This window comes from Branchiostoma lanceolatum, chromosome 6 (genome assembly GCF_035083965.1).
Source record: "Branchiostoma lanceolatum isolate klBraLanc5 chromosome 6, klBraLanc5.hap2, whole genome shotgun sequence".
NCBI classification, from domain to species: Eukaryota; Metazoa; Chordata; class Leptocardii; order Amphioxiformes; family Branchiostomatidae; genus Branchiostoma; species Branchiostoma lanceolatum.
The window spans coordinates 8,510,706-8,531,344 of NC_089727.1; the positions used below are offsets into that span (position 1 = coordinate 8,510,706).

Below are 20,639 nucleotides of genomic sequence, written 5' to 3' on the forward strand. Positions count from 1 at the left end.
CTCGATGGGGCGTGAAGTCGGAGGTACCGTGTTTGCATGAGGAGGGCCACACATCGAGCACGTTAAAGAACCCACCACACTAAGCTTGTCGAAGAAAGAGTAGGGATCTTTTCCGTTGTGAGTGGATCAAACCTTACAGTCCATTCTTACACAGCTTGTACTTACTGTGCAAAACTGGTGTGTTATGCCTAAATGCCGTTAACCGGTTAGGCCATGTTGATTTGATTATATGGATGACATCCTCTGGGAACCCCAAAACTGAAAAAAAATTGCCTTTATTATGAAATCTACCAGTACGTGGCCAGGAAGGTTGAACAAATAGCTAAACACAAAGAGTATGGTATGCCGAAATATAAGTTCTTCTTTTTTGTTTTTTTGTTGTTTCAAAATTTTGTTGACTTTGGAAATGATGTTGGCATTGTACGACATTAGTATCGTTTTCTAATATTTCTTTTACAACTAACGGCATATATTTGATCATTTTGCAGCTACTTTGTATGATTAACAATTTGGGGGAAATTTTTATTTTACCTTCGGAATCGGACGAAAATTGATGCGCGTGCGGATGTCATCCATATAATCAAATCAACATGGCCTTGTGCAAAACAAACTATAGCATTACAAATGTGCAGGCTCAAATGCGGGCAATATGCCTTTACAAGTTAACACTCCAACGCGTTCTTCAGGGCATTACAGGAAACCCCTCAGACGACAAACCACACCAGCTGTGCGCAACGATAAACACGAAACTCAAACCCCCTCTCCTCTGTGTCTGAGGAGTGTTGATACAACTGTAAACACTGTAAGTGGTGGGGTACGAAGGTCACGGCGGAAATTTGGTGATTAGTTTGAATCTAGTGGCTAAGTAGTCGGTTGTGTTACGCATTTTTGTTAAGACTACCGGAATATGTGTACATAACTACACGGTGAATGATATCAGGGGTGTTGAATGGTCACTCTGTTGCCTGTGTATACGTTAGCCGCCACCAGGCCTTCATACGGACGTATGGATCATAGAATTCGTCAGAAAAAGAAATAATCAGGCCATGTTGAAGATCACATTTCGCGCGCCTGCAAATGAATCCCTGGCAAATATTCTCCCTGTAAGCCGGCGTAGTTAGTCTGGTAGAGACTAGGTATACGTGTTGCGAAGTTCATGCCAACCTCAAAAGCTTAGCCTGGTAACCATACCATCGTGAGCTCCCCGGCATCTCTACGGTGTGGGTATGTTGCCCGCCCACCCAAGCAAGGGAATCCAAAAACGGGGTTGATTTTAGAAATCTACGGGCTAGTATAGTAGAGAGAGCGACTGGAAAGATATGCTGTCAGAAAAAGGTCACTACTTAGTAGGACTGGGGCCGGTAAAACAGCCCTAAGTCGGCCCTATGAGACTGGTTACCAGGCTATTAAAGAAAGTCTGTACCAACCTATTCAAAGATGTTTAAGTTTTTGTAGGGGTTGTGTGCGGTCTATCATTCTTTGTCATGAACACACTATGCTTCTGTATCGTATTTAAAGGTGTTACAAGTATTGTCAGTAGCTTTAATTTTGTTTAGGGTTGGTTGTCATCCATTGTTTTATTGAATAAACAATATAGAGTTTGCATATCGTGCTGCTATTTCACTTAGACTTGATAATCATCAACACATTTTACTTTGCTTTTCGTTGATTCAAGATTGATAAATTAAATGCCCAGCACACCATTCATGCTTATTAAGTAGAAAATATCATTGAATACTTTAAAAGTTTCGTAACACAGAAATATTGGACTGGACAGTACTATTTTCTTAGTTTTCAGTCAATGTTATGGCTGTATCGAATGTACCGTGCTTGAATGAGCTGCTGTGTTTACCCACAAACAGAGCACGTTTGGGTCTTTCTCTACTTTACCCCAGCTGCAGGATGTGGCACTGAAAACAAAATCATGTGATTTCATGTTGATCTTCCGTTCTGGCACTTAAAGAAACGCCCGATTCCGTTCAATCATTTCCTGTAGACAACCAGCTGACTCACCGACAAAAGTTTCGAAAACAGACCTTAAGAAAAACTTGTCATTCAGTAGAATTCTGTTGGAGAGACCATGGAACTGTCGTCCGTGTTAGGAGTGTTGGTCGCTTCTATAGTGGTGGCGTTAGCGATTTCATCCACTGCGGAAGGGGGTGAGTGCAGCTTTTTTGTTTCCTTAAAGAAGTTTGAACTTACAATAGTTATCGTTAAATTACAACGTGCATGGCTTTAAGCTAGAAATATTGACTCACTCAACACAAAATGTGCTAAATGGTCACATCGGCATGCACTGTATACGTAGATTTAGTAACTGAAGGTATGTGTGTGTGATGAGTGTACTACACCTTACTATTGCATATTCTAGTTGTTTCTTTTTTGGCTGACTTGGCTAAACTGTACTGTGAAACGTCTGCAATCAGGTAGCATTAATGATTACTACGTTCACAATAGTAAGAAATGTTGATGGTCTGCCATTATTTGATACAACCTAACAAAGTCACGGGGTCCCTTATTTCATTTGATTGAAATACAATCTTCTATCACGCAAATAAACGTCGTTGTTATCAGGCTGTGGTGAAAGTTTTACTCTTATCTATTTATATGTTTAGGGTTCTCAGACTACAAAAATCATGTCACTGACACACATAATATACATACATATATAAATACATGGATACATACATACATACATACATACATACATACATACATACATAAAGACATGCATTTCTACGGTATTCCTGTAATTCTATGTTCTTGTACAACAAACAGACGCAAGTATTGATCGAGCAAGGCTGTTACCTGTGTTTAAAGTCTTCTAATAAAGGAGAAAGAAATGAAATCTTTCTACAAAATCATGATTTCGTCTTAATAGTTGCAGGATGCCGTCTAGAGTTGGGGATGAAATCTGGCGACATAAACGACGAACAAATCACCGGCTCGTCCTTCTACGGTCCCGGGTGGGACCCGCGATACGCCCGGGTAGACCACAGGTTCGCCTGGCGCCCGGCACAGAGACACAGGCACGAATGGCTCGCCATTGACCTCGAGAAAACAATGAACGTCATAGGTGTGATGACACAGGGACACCTGTCCTACGAGAGTCCGAGAAGACCCTACTATCTTAAACGTTTTGCGTTGGACTTCAAGAACCAAGAAGGAGAGGAATGGGTTAGCTACAAGATAGCTGACAAAGTAAGAACACATTATATTACACAGCTCCAAGCAGATGTAGGGTCGATTCAGTGTTTCTAGTTTGTTTGTATACGTTTTGTACTTCTTTCTACTAGTCTTTATGGGAAAAGCGAAAAGAAAATGAGGACTGCTAAAAAGATGTATAGAAAGCCTTTAAAAATGCATGAAACACTGAGCCATACCCTGTATCTGCTTGGAGATTATACATTTGTACTTTACTAGCCTGGGTACAAGTTAAACGCCTCCTGGGTTCATACAATATAAGTGTGAATCAGTGGGAGCTAACCCATTCTCAGGAGGATAGTTACCAGGCTACATTTTGTAATGCTAACATACTGTATATAATATACATGGTAGGTACAGATCACGATCTGACAGGAATCGATGATTCTACCGCGTACCGGAATCTGTTTCTGTATCTGTCGAGTGAGCTCAGGATCTCTTCCGGCACAAAGTAATCTGCGATTCTACCGGTACAATCAGCAATTCTTGTAGTAGAGATTCCGGTTAGATCTGTTAACATAGACTCTGATCATGATCTTTGTCAGATCGTAGTCTTTACCCTGACATACTAGTATATAACATTTTTATTGTAAACCATCTATTGGCACAGGAATGTCTATGGTGTTGTTTAGATTATATACATTCTAAAACCATCAAACTTCATACCAAGACAAATTTGAACTTATGTATTGCATATCATCTCGAATAAAATGCCGAATTTGCATTTTATCCCTTTCCTAGGACGTCACATTCGAAGGCAATAATGACACAGAGACGGTAGTCACCAATATACTGCCAGAGCCCGTCTTAGCCACTGCAGTTAGGTTTCGTCCCGCTGGGTGGCACAGTAACGGGTTTGCACTTCGGGTTGAGATCCTTGGATGCAGTCTACCAGGTTTGTGTTCTTTCATCATAACGTATAGCTGCAGTTGGGGCTTAATTTTGTATGTATGTAACGTATGTGTGTACATCCTTTGTATGTGTGTATGTTTGTTTGTGTATGTATGTTTGGGCGTATGCATGTGTGTGTGTGTGTGTGTGTGTGTGTGTGTGTGTGCATGTATGTGTGTGTATGTATGTATTATGTATATGTGTATGTGTACGTGTATGTGTGTATGTATGTATGTATATGTATTGTCTGTATGTTATGTGTATGCATATATATATGTATGTATGTATGTATGTGTCATATGTATGTATGTATGTATGCACGTTATACGATGCGTCCCGCTGGGTGGCACAGTAACGGGTTTGCACTTCGGGTTGAGATCCTTGGATGCAGTCTACCAGGTTTGTGTTCTTTCATCATAACGTATAGCTGCAGTTGGGGCTTAATTTTGTATGTATGTAACGTATGTGTGTACATCCTTTGTATGTGTGTATGTTTGTTTGTGTATGTATGTTTGGGCGTATGCATGTGTGTGTGTGTGTGTGTGTGTGTGTGTGTGTGTGTGTGTGTGTGCATGTATGTGTGTGTATGTATGTATTATGTATATGTGTATGTGTACGTGTATGTGTGTATGTATGTATGTATATGTATTGTCTGTATGTTATGTGTATGCATATATATATGTATGTATGTATGTATGTGTCATATGTATGTATGTATGTATGCACGTTATACGATGCATTCATATCTGTTACCTTAGTGTACAGTAGACTACATATTTGCCCCCTACATCATGCTTTAAGTAATACTTGGAACTAATGAACCACACAAATAAAAGAAACAACACTTTATTTTGAAATCCTCTCATCTGAACATCATGTCTATCTGCTAGTAATGACGTCATCAGAGTCGCCCGGTCCCGTGACCACAATCACAGCCACAACGGTGCTTCCTTTCCCCGCCAAAACAACAGTCGATGCTGGTAGAGCAGTGAACATAACGACTGTACCTGACTCATCAGTATGGACCATGGGCTTTCATGGTAGGAGGGAGATCTCGTACAATAGAGTTATGAGAATGAGGTCTGAAGTAAAAGTTTCCTCGGGGGCATGTTGACACTGATGCCGAAGAACTGATCTGTGTAGGCCCTGGCAAGAGTATGGGTTCCTGGGTATACATCCTGTTATTAGACATACTACTTCATACCTACATACAAACAAATAATTTAGTGAAACGCACCTGTTTGGCACATACTGGCCCTCAAATATAACTGTAGACTACACTGCAGATATATACAATGTCGATAGGTAGCGTCTTCTAACCACTGTCTGGAAAGCAATTTACAGCACATTCTCCTTGACACCTAATTCCAGACTAATTGATCGTAAGACAGGCGCCAGACCATGTTTTAGCGAAGGGTCCAGTCTAATTGATTTCCTATACCGGGAAGACAGTCATTTAACGCTCCACTTCCTCCGGAACAATCAAGAAAGCCCCCGCTTTTTTTTCTTGGCTCTAGGAGCAACACCAGGAGAAGATACCATCTCAATCGTTGCAGGAGTAATTCTGGGATGCGCCGCCTTGTTGATTGCAATCCTTGTCTGCGTGCTTCTCTATAAAAGGTAGCCACCATTCCATACTCTAGTGGTCTGAAAAGTTCTCTGCATTTGTATCTGTATCTGTTTCTGTATCTATACAGCCGGTATAATCGCCCTTCAGCGTAACACACCAGCTTTGCAGCTGGCTATATATTACATTGTCATTGAACGACCTGTCACTAGGGGTGGGTACCGGTACAGTGTACCGGTCCAAAACCGGTATTTTGTTATGCACCGGTCCAAAAAAACCGGTCCGGAAAAAAAATCAGTGGACCGGCCTATGGACCGATTAGAAAATTCTGGTCATAATGTATATAGTTGTTGTCAACTACATTGTACTCAAAGAAGAACAATGTTGCTCTAAATCTCTTTTGTGAGAAAAAAGTTACCTGGAATACATGGTTGTATGCTTTGGTACATCTTCGTTTTCTTTTTGCATATCAATATGCACCGATAATTCTAATATACAATTTGAACATAACTCGTAGGACTCACAAAGACCTTTACTACTGTCTCGCTCTCCAAAATTTGATGTACTGAGACACGACTATAATCAGGTACAGGTACAGGTCCGGACCTGGACCTGACCCTCTGGACCTGGACCTGGACCGGACCTGAATCTACTGTACCGGTACCCACCCCTACCTGTCACCTAATTATATAGGACCTTAATATTTCAATTTGAATATTGTTCAAAGGTATCTAGGTAGGCTTCCCCAACTGTATTTGGTAACAGCGAGTTCCACACATAGTTCTACGGAGACTAAAAAGAAGTTTTAGAGTTAATTATTGAACACATCAATCGTTTTACCATAAGAGGTCCCTATACCATAAGTACGAATGCCCTAATAACTTTGAAAACGTGAGTTGGTTGATAGTTACATAAAAGCTTGTGATGTATGATAATCCATTTATCCCTTTGATATTATGTCTTCTGGCCTGTTTGCATAGGCGGAAGATGATTGGTTCATCGGAGACAGAGGTAGATAACCGATATGACAACGTCATCACTTACAGTCGAGTTTTAGAAGAGTCCACTTTGGACCAATCAGGAGACGAGAATCTGGAGTGGAACGATTTTTACGAGTCCGTTGAGGAGAGAGGGTGAGTGTACACGTCATCAATGAATGGGGTTTGTCTGTCAGATCATTTGAATGTTTCTCAGATTAGGTTGATTAGGTTATGACAGAACCAACCACCAACAAAGACCTAATTTGCTAAAGCCCCCCTCTCACTGGACCAGCGGCAAATTGGCGACCTCGCTGCGACCGAACGATCTAACAAAGCTCTCCACGAATTCCATCGATAAAAACGAATCTTTTTATGTGTTTTGTTGTCTTTTTGGTCATACTTGTACGTTTCGAATGATATTCTCATTATAGTGTCAGGGGAACACAAATCCAATTTAGGACGCAGCGAGGCCGCCAACGTGCCGCGGGTCTAGTGAGATAGAGGCTTAACAATAAGGCAGTATTTTCCGACATTTCAAATTTTCTACAACACAACATGATTTCACAACCATCTTACGACGGTTTGAACCGGTCCTTACAGAAAATGTAATTTCTGGCCATAAAAGAATAGAAAGATGATTATCATAATTCATTACGGTTTTATGAAAATCATAGCTTTACTTTTCTCACAATTTTTGTTGTGTGTTGCAGTAGTGCAGCTGAATATGCCTGTATCCAGGACAACAAAGAAGACAACGGAAAGTTAGAGGTGGAGAATGATCTTTATCAATCTTCCTGAATATAAGGACCTTTCATGGAACTGATTTGCTGACCATTACATTTAACAATCCACAAGAAAATCAGTCAATAAAACGTTTGTAGTGAGAAAGATTTGGGGATGATTCTTGGTAACCTTTGTACAATCCGTTCACCTTTTGCTGAGTGTATGTTACGATATTACAACGATTTCTTTCATTATCGATGTGGTAGTTTATTTGTATCAGTAAAATTCATTATGAGGAATTATGAGCAATTATTGATTCATTATGAGCGATTTCCAACACAAAGAATTGGAATTTTCGACCGTATCATACCAGTTTTTAGCGAGGTAGGAATGCAATGCTTCCATGACGTCACTTTATGCAGATTACGAACATATGGCGCGGTGAACAGTGGATGAAATGTAGCAGATAGCCTGTGGCGTCCTCCGTCACCACGAAAGGCTGTAGGGCCCTGGTTTATTATTTGCTTATTTTCATTATGTTTCCTATCAACGATGACTGATAACACATGTTCTTGATTGTGCGCAAGTTCATCTACGTCCATCCATGTATCAGTAGTCCTCAAGAGAATAGCCTGTGGTGTCCTCCGTCACGGATGGCTGTAGGGCCCTGGTTTATAATTTGCTTCTTTTCATTATGTTTCCTATCAACGGTGACTGATAACACATGTTCTTGATCGTGCGCAAGTTCATCTACGTCCATCAGTAGTCCTCAAGAGATTACTACACTAATTAAATATTACCGTCTAATCCTACATGTCTTATCGTTATCTTACGTCTAAGTAAAATGAGGGTGGCAAGAGTGATATTAGATCTTGATTTATGAACATCGTACAATTAAAATTCCCTTGCGATTGAATAATAACTTATCCTTTCTTGATCATTTCTAAAGAACGTTGTCATTAAATCAATCAAGATTCAGTGACAAATTTGTGAGTTTGTTTGAAAATGAAAGTAATATTTGAACTCCTTTGTGCATATTAACCACAATACGTCAAATTGGAAATTTTCGCAGTGGTTTTATGTTCTCGCCATGAAGGGGCTACTAAAAATATCAAAACACCACTGCCAACATTGTCACTTTTACAGTATATCCATAAAAACACCGCGAATATTTCCACTTTTACGATATATCAATAACGCCACGGTAAACATTGCGCCTTTCACAGTATATTTCATAAAACCGCCGCCAACATTTCCACTTTTTACAGTATAAAAACATCGCGAATATTTCCCATTTTACAGTATATCCATACAACTCCGTGAATATTTCCTCTTTTACAATATATCCATACAACCAACGCTAACATTGTCCCTTTTACAGTATATCTATACAAAAACCACGAATATTCCCGTTCTACAGTATATCTATTAAACCAACGCCAACATTTTCGCTTTTACATTTTATCCATAAAACCACCGCCAACATTTACCCTTTTACAGTATGTCCATAAAACTACCGCGAACATTTATCCTTTTACATTATGTCCATAAAACCACCGCGGGCATTTACCCTTTTACAGTATATCAATAAAACCACCGCGAACATTTCCATTTTACAGTTTATCCATAAAACCACCGCGAACATTTCCACTTTTACGGTATATCAATAAAGCCACGGTAAACATTGCCCCTTTAACAGTATATTTCATAAAACCGCCGCCAACATTTCCACTTTCTACAATATATCCGTAAAACATCGCGAATATTTCCCATTTTACAGTATATCCATAAAACCACCGCGAACATTTTCTATTTTACAGTATATCCTTAAAACCACCGCGAACTTTTCCACTTTTACGGTATATCAATAAAACCACCGCGAACATTTCCATTTTTACAGTATATCCTTAAAACCACCGCGGTGGTTTTAAGGATATACTGTAAAAATGGAAATGTTCGCGGTGGTTGTGACGCCCTTGACACAGCCGACCGACCGTTGACTTTTAAGGGCTCCCCGTTGACATAGGCCAATGTTCAAACCAGACACGTATACACGTAATGAACCGATCGATTTATGACTTAATTATTTTGTTCTTTGGTTTACTAGGAAGAAAACTAATCCTGTCATCAATCATTCCTGTAGTTAATTAACTCTTGAGTCGGTTGGATTCATAACCGATGAATGAAATCATTTTTTTCCGTGGGTGGCCTATATGATACGGATCATCCGATATATGTTGAAATATGCTATATTGGGGTAAAACGTTCATTTCCGGTCGCGTGCGTGCCTCAGACAGGGAAAGATTTGAGTTACGCCCCTTTTCGAGTCTCATGTGTGGTCATTTTCATAATAATCTCGTGAAGTATGGCTGTATAATTGTAAAGCGTGTCATAATTATTCGGCAGAGAGAAAAGGAAGGTTATTATGAATGTATACCACATCATGTGGCGTCGTGTGGCGCAAGTGCAGAGCGCACGGCTGTCAAACAATGGGACCCGGGATCGAATCCCAGGGTTGTGCCCATAGATATTTCCGAACTTGCGCCCAGACGTTGTGCCCTTGGGAAAGGCACTTTACATACATTCCCCCCTCAGTTAGAGGGACAAGTCTCCAACGGCAGCTGTCTTCAACTGGCGGACGAGAGCAGCGCCAGACGGGCTGGCGTTATCAAGGCGGACCTCGAGTGTAAGAGTCATCCGGCAGCTCGCTGCAAGCATCCCAACCAGAACCAGCACGTCTCCCTCGAATTGGTGCCGCTGGAGATGGCGGATGCCCAAAGTGTGTGGGTCTCAGATTCGCAACCTGTCATCCACCTTAAACAAATTCATGCGAAGGCTACCGTGTCAATTGACACGGTCACCATACTCGATCTGTATTTGTATCTGTGCTATGTATCTGTACTATGTATCTGTACTATGTATCTGAATACGAATAAAGATAATACGAGTGGTTGCCATCAATACCACATTAGGCTACACATGATGATTTCTTTGAAAGCTTGTACGTTGTTGGTGGAAAAGGACAGAGTTAAGCTGCATGTCCGGACAGATGTATTTGATCCACCTACACCGGGAAGGACTCCTACTCTCTTCGGCAAGTGTTGTGGGTTTTCTTAACGTGCTCTCCTCAAACACGAGACCTCCATTTAACGTCATGTCCGTGGGACGTCCCTAGCCGAAGCTAGGTACTCATTTACACCTCAGTCGAGTGTGAGAAAAGTAGTGTAAAGTGCGTTTCCAATTGCACAACATTGGGACCTGTCAGGAATTTGAACTCAGTACCTCCAGGTTCTGAGTCATCGACCCTAACCACAAGGCCACACCATGCCACCTACAGCTACAATATCCTTCACTCTAGAGAGTGTCTTCATAACAGGAACTTGAACGAATCTTATCAACTCTTACCAGGCGGCAGGGCGAAATGAGGCTGCCGGAACCATGCCGTTTCCTTTTGGGTAATGTGAGTGAAAATGCTTTTCAGTTAAGAGGCTATGTATGCGGATTATCAAAACGTCTTGACGTCTTGCGTTAAACTTAATGCTCCCTGTCAAAACCATACTTTTATGGCTTTTCATTCTATTCTTTATTTTTTGTGGTAAACTTTTTTGGGTATACAGGTTTTCTGAATGAAAGAAGGTCGCGTGTTTTGCACTCTGCTCCCATAGGATTTGGCGCCCACAAGGGACCCTCATAACTCAACGCCACTGTGGGCATATATAAATACATCTGCCAACATGTCTGAACTATCCATTGTTTGAAACGTTCTTCAATACATCCATGGCGCCATCCATAACCGAGTCTATAAGCCAGTATTAGTTCCTTGATTAGCCTAGACCATGGCTAGGAACGTCATTGGTTTCTGTACGGCCACCGTCGTCTCCTTTTTGATGATATTGGACAAGGGTGGCTTTGCAGTCGAAAATGGTAAGTCATTTTATTGAATTTCTCTCGCCAGACAGCGTTGAAATCCCCGCTATATACCGTCTGTTTATTACACCGCAGGGATTGGCCAGTTTTTTTGTTGCCTCTAGAGCTCAAGTATGGTTTTGGCTGCGGCAAAATAGAAACAGACGATAGGGGTTTGAATAACCGAAGATGATGATCTTATCTTAAATTCTTGCAGTAGGTGCATCATACATTTTATTTGAGCAACGTAATTGAATTATTTGCCATATACAGCTTTTTAAATTTGCATTAAGATATGAGATACAAATTATATAAATATCAACATAGCTACGCTTTGTGTGCGATGTAAATTCTACCAATGAGAACACATTGCAGAATTGAATCAAACTTCAAAACATTTTATCGAACACACGCAATGAGAAAAAGATATCACAATGTTATGATTATTTCTCCATACAGAACACATATCCACAATCTTGCCTGACTAACCCTAGACTTGCTTTACATTCTGTGACAGTATAGAATATATATATATATATAATACTGATATTTAATAAACAGTACAGATTCATGGGATGTAAGTTTCAGAAATGCCAGCCAAAGTTTTGACTTCGTGCTTACACCGATTTCTAATAGAATGTTCCAACGCCTTGGGAATGCACTCGGGTGCCATCAGAGAGAGTCAAGTCAAGGCCTCCAGCAGCCGTGACCAACTCTACGTCGCAAATAATGGTCGCATAGGCAACAGCCACGCCTGGATTCCCGCCTTTAATAACAACTCGGAATGGCTGCAGATCGACCTCTTGATAAAGAGGAAGGTGTCAGGGGTCATCACGCAGGTCAGTTCAGGGTCATTATCTGCGGGGAGGGGGGCGCTAGCGCTGAATCTTCAATATAAATGACCTTTTCCTTAAACTTTTATATACTGGCTTCTGAAATATTTAGAATAGAAATGACAAGAATAGAAATGAACCTGGTTCTGTCAGATCTTTCCTTAGTCACTGACGAAAGACAGCGGATGCTGTCTGAAACGTCTGACTGTTTCAACATTTTATCCAGTTGCTTGAGTATCTTTGGCAGAAACATTGCAGAAATGACAAGATTTATAGGATCAGCATACTACTATAGGATCCTATAGAAATGTTTAAAAACTTTCGTTGGATCTATATGTATAGACTAGATATTGTGTAACTTTTACCTTACCGTATTTCTGTATCAAATTTAATATGAATTTATATTATATTATATAGCTTAAGCCTAGATATCTTCTGCCTATTAACATATTTCTGCGTATACGTATCTGAGTATCCCCTTGCACTTAGCCTTCGGGCATTTAAGGCCATGTTGATTTGATTATATGGATGACATCCTCTGGGAACCCCAAAACTGATGCGAGCGTGCGAATGAAAAAAGTTTTAAAAAAAGTGCCTTCATTACGAAATCTTAACGTGGTCAGGAAGGTTGAACAAATGACTAAACACACAGAGAATGGTTTACCAAAGAATGGATTCTTAATTTTTGGTCTTTCACATCTTCTTCTCTGAGTTTGGTATTCTAGACATTAGTACCCGTTGTCCAAAAATATGCTTTTGGAATTTACGGCATATGTGTGCTGATTTTGTAGCTGATTTGCATGATTGACAGTATGGTCACGAGAAACCTTTTTGTGGCGGATGTCATCCATATAATCAAATCAACATTGCCTTAGTTGCAAATAAAGATGCATAACGTTACATAATAATTTTTTTTTAAATATTTGTCCCGAAATAGGGGTACCGTTACTGTAGAAAGCAGCAGAAGTGGAGTAAGTACGGCTGGGAGACTGTTGAGGTGTGCAAGGACTGTTCAGTCACCAGGTTCAAGTTGAAGTATTCCAGTAACGGCAAGTTCTGGCTCACATACCGCGACCCGAAAACTTGGCACGACATGGTGAGCTCGAGCTTTTTACAGTCAAACGGATTGATTTCAGGAAAATCTTGATTGAAATGCATTAGTGATGACAGGACCTTTCACATTGACTATTTCTGCGACTGCGACTATTAATGTGATGATTATATAAAGAACGCCTTAGAATTGAGAAACTGTGCAATTATTGAAAAAAAATACTTACTTTACCATACCGGGACCCGGAAAGTTGGCACGACATGGCGAGTTTATTACAGCAAGACGGATCGATTTCCAGAAGATCATGATGGAAATACATTAACGATGACAAGAACTTTCACGTTGGCTATTTGTGGAGAAATGTCATGATTTAAGTGAGGACAATTTTAGAATTGTGAATGTATCGAAACTTTGCAAGTATTGAAAAATGATTATCTGTCATTCCCTTATTCAGCACATTACATCTGAAAAGCCATTGCACTGGGCAACGAATAGCCAAATACTGTATACCAATCTATATACATTTTGCGTATGAATTTCATACATAGATTCTACATAAAGTACAATCTTAGCTGTAGATTGTCATGTATGCCAGTCAGCGAACAAACAAATGAATAATGACTGTATGATAACAGGACCCTGTTCTTGAAAATTCATAATCATTTGTTATATCATTGGTGATGGAAACATGCATCTTTTTCGTAACGTGTCTTCAGATATTTGACGGCGGTCTCAATACAGTAACCACTTGGAAGTTGAACACGTTGCCATATCCGGTTGCCACTCGCTACATCCGGTTCTACCCGATGCGCTGGCAAAATGCCGTCGCCATGAGAGTTGAGGTCATGGGGTGTGGACTGTCATGTAAGTCGAGATCTTTCAATCATTCAAACTATTAAGATAAATAGACCCATTGCCAATTATGAGCGCCATTTTGAAACGAACTCCCGCGAGAGCACAATTGGCTGAGATCGCGCGTGAGCTTGCACCAAAACGAGGCCGGGATGGGCCAGGTTACTCTCAGATAGTACCGTGTACTTGAATTATCTATGGTTTGTGAATACAGCTGTGTGCAAAAGAATTTTCCCAGCTCTTTAAGAATTACATCTCAGATTGAAATTTCTAGATGTCTATCACTTATGTACATGGAGTGATAAAAAGTGATATACAGCATAAAAAGTGCTATTACAGTATGCTTTTGTTTGATTGTCTAATTACCAGATCAACGGATGTGTAGCACTACTAACAGCAGACATGAATGTGTTGTTATTATGTATTTATTTCAGTCAATGCTATATATTGATTTTTTACAGCTGTGACGTGTGAGAAACCACCCAGTTTTCCTCACATGGAAATAGTCAAAGGGACTGCAGAGAAGTCTCCCTACGGCAAGCGGATCGTGTACGCCTGTGAGGACGGTTTCAGGATGGACGCCAAACTGCCCATGTTCGTACTGAACTGTAACGTCACTGGGCACTGGGGAGGGAAGGTACACCAGTGTGTCCGTAAGTATGGCAAGCTATTCTCTAAGCAGAGGTTTCGATCGGAAGGCTAGTGTTAACACTTAGCAATTTTCATGTCTAATAAACAAATCTGGTGTTGCTATTTACGAAAAACGTTGCATTGATTGTTAATTGATTGTTAGGTCATTTATGATCTATAAACCACAATTAAAATACACAATGATGACCTAGGGCAAAAGTCTGCATCATGTCGTCAATCACTAATTTTTGCTACAAAAATACCAAACAAAATGATATTAGGAAACATGTGTGAATCTTGAAGGGAACATGATAGGAGCAAATTTAGGTCAGGATTTTTAACGCTGCCCTCCCTTCCTACCTGCAATAGAACTGAGCTGAAGGAGGGGTGCAGGAAGGACAGCGTTAAAAATCCTGGCCACTACTAGCCCCATTGACCCATTCCAATCCTCTGCTTGGAGAATAATTAGCAAGCGTGTTGGGTTGGGTTAGGCCTAGGAAGGATATGAGGTGTTTCCGGTTACACGACCGACCCTAGCACCCAACCCTTTCTTGGTTTCGACCACTGTCAAGGGACATATTAATCTGACATCTGAATTATGATGAGGACGTATTTGAACAGTTTATATGATGATGTATAGCAAATAGCGTACTTCTTTGATAAGTAGGTTGATATATTTGTGCTTGTACAATGCATATCTGTTTTACATCTCTAAAATGTATTTGTTGAATGGCCAAAATCTATTTTTAAAATATAAAAAAAGAGAATCCCTACCTTCCGAGCCTATTTTATTCAGGACCGTAACCGAAAACACAACATTTTTTCCTTAGGCCATACTGACTTTGATGATGCTGGTATTCGTATAGAAGAGGGACTAGTTAACTTAATAGACTATATATTCTTTAGAACATAAAAATAAAACGTTTATGACTTGGATCAGTGTAAATATGAGTTATGATAATAATGCTAATGTCCCCTTGCCACCGTTTCCTGAAACAAAGAGAGGTGGTTTCCTCGGTTGTTACAGGAACCGATCAAGCCTCATCCCGGATTGACCAATCACAAGCCCCCATTCCATATCAATTATGAGGCCGTAATACCATTGGTCAACCAAAAAACCGTGGCTTCTGGTGACTTTACACATGGCTCTGCTAAAGGCACCTAGCGAAAGAACAGAGGTTGAATTATTCTTTAACGTTTAGTTGCAATAATACATATTTCTCATAGATGGCGCTAGTCGGTTACTAAAGCCTTATTCCGTTCAGTTGTACTAAAGCTGGCGTCACAATTCATGCGAGCATCGGCCGATTTTGTAGATCGCCGGGAGCTCGCCGAATTTCAAATTCGCCCGAGCGTCGACCGTATTTTTCGCTGAAAACCTGCCCCGTCACAAATTGAACGGAGCTCGGGCGACGTCCGTCGAACACTAATAATCATAAATCCCACATGAGACGGTACCATCTCTTGGACACGGACGAGGTCAGAATCAAATGGCCTGGTAACAATCTCAAATTTGGACCAACTTTACTTTCTGAGTTGTGGCAAATCTGTAGGACACGAGTGAAGTAGGTGGGCACACTGAAAATAATAAGATAAACAGGAATTTTGTTAAAGACCAATCAAAATACAAGCGCAGGAGCCACGAAGTCAACAGATCAGTCGTTTAACCCCGATCCAAACATTTTCACCAAATGGAAATCGACCGAAGCTCGGGCGAACGCCGTCCGAGCTTCGACCGACCGTTGATAAGCCTATCGACGCCCTGTCGACGCCTGGGCGTGCCTCGGCAGACAAACATAGATCTATAATGACTCAGTGGACTTTCAACTAGTCATTTTGTGGAGAAATGAGAACGGAAGTGAAGTCAAACCTCAAAAGTCAAGCCCCAGTTCATTAATATACAAATTGAAACATCCAAACCAATACCAAAAAAGAAACAAGAAGCATTGTCTTCGGTGTCCACATTTTATTTATAATAATTTTTTCAATGAAAATTTAACTTTGCATTGAATTGTCTTTCATTAGAAAGGTTTGGCAGCATTCTCTGTCAAGTTGATATTAGTATTAGTTAATATTACAGTATCATTTATCATCTTATGTTATAAACCAAACTGTCGTTTCCTTTTATCTATAAACAAGAAGGAGTTCGGCCGAGGCCCGTCCAAGCTCCCATCGACACCTGCACAACGCTCGCCCGAAGCACGCCTTACTTTTCATGAGTCGGCCGAAACACTGACGACGGTCGTCCGATTATTGTACAAGGCCCGTGCGAGGCTCGCACGAGGCCGAAGAGTTCGGGCGACCTCCGACCGACCAAAAATCTGGTCTAAAATCCTCAGATGCCCGCCCGAATATTGGCCGAGCGCTGGGCCTTGCTCGGGCGAGCTACGGGCAAACTGTTGACGAGCTGTGCGAGTTCAAAAATCGTCGCCGAGGCCTCGCTGAATTTAAGCGCAGCTTCCTTCCAGTGACACGCGAACGTCGGCCGAGCTCCGAAAATTCGCCCGAAGCCCGTAGAATCGACAGGACGTCGGTCGTACTTCGCCCGAAAATCGCCATTTGGAGCTCGCCGACAAGTCGGCCGAGCTAAATTCTTGATTTGTGACGGGGGCTTAAGTAATAGTGCATCAGCGTGTCGTTTTGTAGGATCTGCTATAGAGTCCACATCAACAACAGTAAAGTCCATCTCGACTAAGTCCCAACTCCCCAATGACGTACCGCGAAGACCAACACTCCGGACTACCACGGAACATGACGACACGCCCACCCTGCCGGAGTCTTCTAACCGAAATACGGAATCATCAGGAAAGGCCTTATCAGATAGATCGGACAGAGGTGTGTATAGTTTCTGTGCATCTTACTTAGAGGGCCAAAAGTAGGAAAATGAAATTATACACACATGAGCATACAGTGCACACACACACACACACACACACACACACACACACACACACACACACACACACACACACACACACACATTCATACATACACATATACATAGATTTACATATAGAACATATAAACGCACACGCACGAACACACAGGCACATACACATACATACACAATCAGGCAACCGCAAACACACGCACGCTCTGATACACACACACACGTGCACTCTCTCTCTTTCTCTTTCTTTCTCTCTTTCTCTCTTACACACACACACACACACACACACACACACACACACACACACACACACATACAAACACACAAACACACACACACACACACACATACATACATACAAACACACAAACACACACACACACACACACACACATACATACAGACACATACACACTTGGTCGTCCTTTGATGTCAATCCTTTTTTACATGTTTTCTGTGTTAACATTTAGGGAGGGCAGCCATCATCATACTGGCAGTATTGCTTGCCGTTTTTGTGATTGCGTTTGCTACATGGATCTTTTTCTTAAGGTAAGACCAATATCTTAAACTTCAAAGCCTTCAATTGACAAACATGTTATTCATTTGAATGAAACATGACGGCTATATTTGATGTACGTCATTTGCACATATACATGGTAGTGTAGAAACACTCATAACGTTATATTTGAAACAAATGACGTTTTTTGTTCTTTCTGTCAGAAAACCCAGGCGTGTTCAACCTGAGTTTGAGGAGGACACAAGTGTTACGTGTACGAAGTACAGCACTCTGGATAGCCGTATTTCAATAGAGAGTGGTCCGGGCACGATGTTCGAGAATGATCTGTACGGCAGTGGGTAAGTACAACCATCCATAGGGCTGTGTATCTCTTCTTGTAAAAGTGTTTAGGTAAAGATTTGGACCTCAATGTCAAGTGTACCTGTACATGTGATAGGTACAGGTCCTGACTGACCGCAACAAGTTTGTAATGGTAAAATTGTCTGAGGTAGAGGTCCTGACTTGTTGGTGTACCTGTACCTGTAAAATTGGTGAAAAGTGTACCTGTGTCTAAACTGTTAAGGTGCAGGTTAGTGTACATGTACCTGTACATGTACATGTTAAATTTATTTTGTAGCTGACTAGTGTACCTGTACCTGAACTAACTAAAACACTATAGCTATAGCTGAAACAATTAAAAAGACTATAAAGATAGGTACATGTAGATTCTCTCTCAAAAATGAATATTTTGACAATCTAGCACTTATTCTGGTCATACTTGTTTTGATTAAAGATGACAATTTACCACTAAAAGACAGTTGGCTCCACTGTAAATTACATATGATATGCAAGTTTGTTTAGGTACAACAATTCAGGTCTGGCCCTTTACCTAATCGGTGCACCTGAAAAATCTTTTGGCAAAGTCCTGACTATGACCCTACCAGGTACATGCAAACAGAAAAGTCGTCCAGAAAAGTTCAAGGGCACTGACTTAAATCCACTGCTTAAAACCCTGAAAATCAGTTCCAAGCCTAAACAAAAAAGAGGTGATTTAACTACACAAAGGAAGATATATTTTTCATATCGATCATGCGATGTTGTCATTTTGTTTTATCGATTTTGTGAAATTGCTACCGCGCCCCTTTCATCTTTGGTGTCCGTCGCATTCGCGTAGATTGATCACATGCGCCAAAAGGTACGAAACAACAACCAGAATTTATCATAGGACGATCTATTTTATGTATGCCGTTGAGTGGTGTAGCCGATAATTGAATAACAAAATGTACGAGGCACACCAATGGGTCCTTGACATGCTAAGGGACAAAGTAATATATCATGGTGAGTTTAGCACATGCAAGCATATTTTTTGGTTTGTGATGATATAGGACCTTATTCGTTATCCAGTTCCTACTACCCTGTTATATGGTGATTAAACAGAACTTTATTAATGACTTTACAATATTAGATGGTCACATGCCTTATATTCTTTGTAGTCTTATTAAAGGTCCAAAATTTTAGTTTTGGATAAATTTTGAAATCGATGTTTTGGTTATTTGTTTACATTTTACTTTCTGTGATATGAGTGATATGAGAAATTGTATCATATTGACATGTAAAAAACTACCGGTTTGTTTACATCTAGCTAGCTTGTATTTATTGATACCACCAAAAGATGAGGGACCTTGGTGCGGATTGTTTTTTGCGCTTTTTGATTTTTCGCTGTCTGCAAATGTGAAATTCTGTGGTAAATCTGTTTTAAAAGCCTGTTAATGCCGATAACAGTAATATTTTCTAGTTTTAAGTTTGATTTCTTTAATTTCAGGTTTAGTGACGGAAGTACCGGGGGTAACTGGTCGACGGAGCCCCACAGTAGTGAAGAGGGCGCATGCGCAGCAGCAGGTGACGGGACGGTATTTGCAGACAACTCTCTCTACGGATCAGCTACAACATTGTCGAAAAAGAAATGACATAGTACATGATATATGCCATCTTATTAATGTTGTCACAGATATAGATAGAAGGGTATATTGTTGAGTACATTTCCCGCCGCTTTCTTTTATATACGCAAACAATGACCGCTCATTAACAATAACTGAACAAGATTAAACGTTACAACGTTATAGTTATGCTGCCTATCTTGTAACACATTTTACAGCAATGGAAGCTTTTTGCAATGTAACGGCATCCTTTCCACTTATATAAAGAGCTTTTTTCATATTCTTAGTGCCACAACGAGGACGTAAGTGTTTGAATATGTTATAACTCCGTGAAACATTAAGGGTTTCTTGTATGTCTTGTTTGATTGTAGTTCATTGATTGTGCAAAAATCAGGTTAACGTTTTGAATAACAAACATTATATATGTGTCCACTGATCACTTTCTCTCACTCTACGGTGAATATGGCTTTCATATGAAAAAATATATACCTGTAACTGCGAAAACATAAACAAACGAACAGACAAAAAGACAGCACAAAAATATCAACTCCCTGTGGATTTTTTTAGCTCATTCCATGGCCTGAACGTCTGTTCATTGACACACAAGGTCGAAAGATCCTGCCAACTCTGAACTCCACTTTCTGTCACTCCCGCAACTATGACCTTACCCTTCACTTTG

General features: G+C 40.5%; 3 protein-coding genes across 4 annotated transcripts; all 3 read left to right on the forward strand.

Annotated features, from left to right (window-relative positions):
• The first annotated feature begins 2,907 nt into the window (after positions 1-2,907).
• LOC136437230 (neuropilin-1-like) lies at positions 2,908-3,576 on the forward strand. The gene is made up of 2 exons (XM_066431710.1): positions 2,908-3,201; positions 3,559-3,576. Exons 1-2 carry the CDS (start codon positions 2,908-2,910, stop codon positions 3,574-3,576), a joined length of 312 nt encoding a protein of 103 aa, XP_066287807.1.
• Positions 3,577-4,426: 850 nt separating this feature from the next.
• LOC136436412 (uncharacterized) lies at positions 4,427-8,299 on the forward strand. The gene is made up of 5 exons (XM_066430388.1): positions 4,427-4,494; positions 4,986-5,135; positions 5,613-5,715; positions 6,643-6,795; positions 7,353-8,299. Exons 2-5 carry the CDS (start codon positions 4,988-4,990, stop codon positions 7,438-7,440), a joined length of 492 nt encoding a protein of 163 aa, XP_066286485.1. The 5' UTR covers positions 4,427-4,494; positions 4,986-4,987; the 3' UTR covers positions 7,441-8,299.
• A 2,761-nt stretch (positions 8,300-11,060) lies between these two features.
• Positions 11,061-20,388, forward strand: LOC136436416 (uncharacterized). 2 transcript variants are annotated; one of them, XM_066430390.1, is made up of 9 exons: positions 11,061-11,289; positions 11,908-12,110; positions 13,042-13,200; positions 13,872-14,019; positions 14,469-14,660; positions 17,269-17,472; positions 17,998-18,076; positions 18,248-18,382; positions 19,846-20,388. In XM_066430390.1, the coding sequence occupies exons 1-9, from the start codon at positions 11,202-11,204 to the stop codon at positions 19,988-19,990; spliced, it is 1,353 nt and encodes a 450-aa protein (XP_066286487.1). In that variant the 5' UTR covers positions 11,061-11,201; the 3' UTR covers positions 19,991-20,388. The 2 variants fall into 2 exon arrangements, with proteins under 2 accessions (XP_066286487.1, XP_066286488.1); XM_066430391.1 differs by having other exon boundaries at positions 11,062-11,289; positions 17,284-17,472.
• The last annotated feature ends 251 nt before the right edge of the window (positions 20,389-20,639 follow it).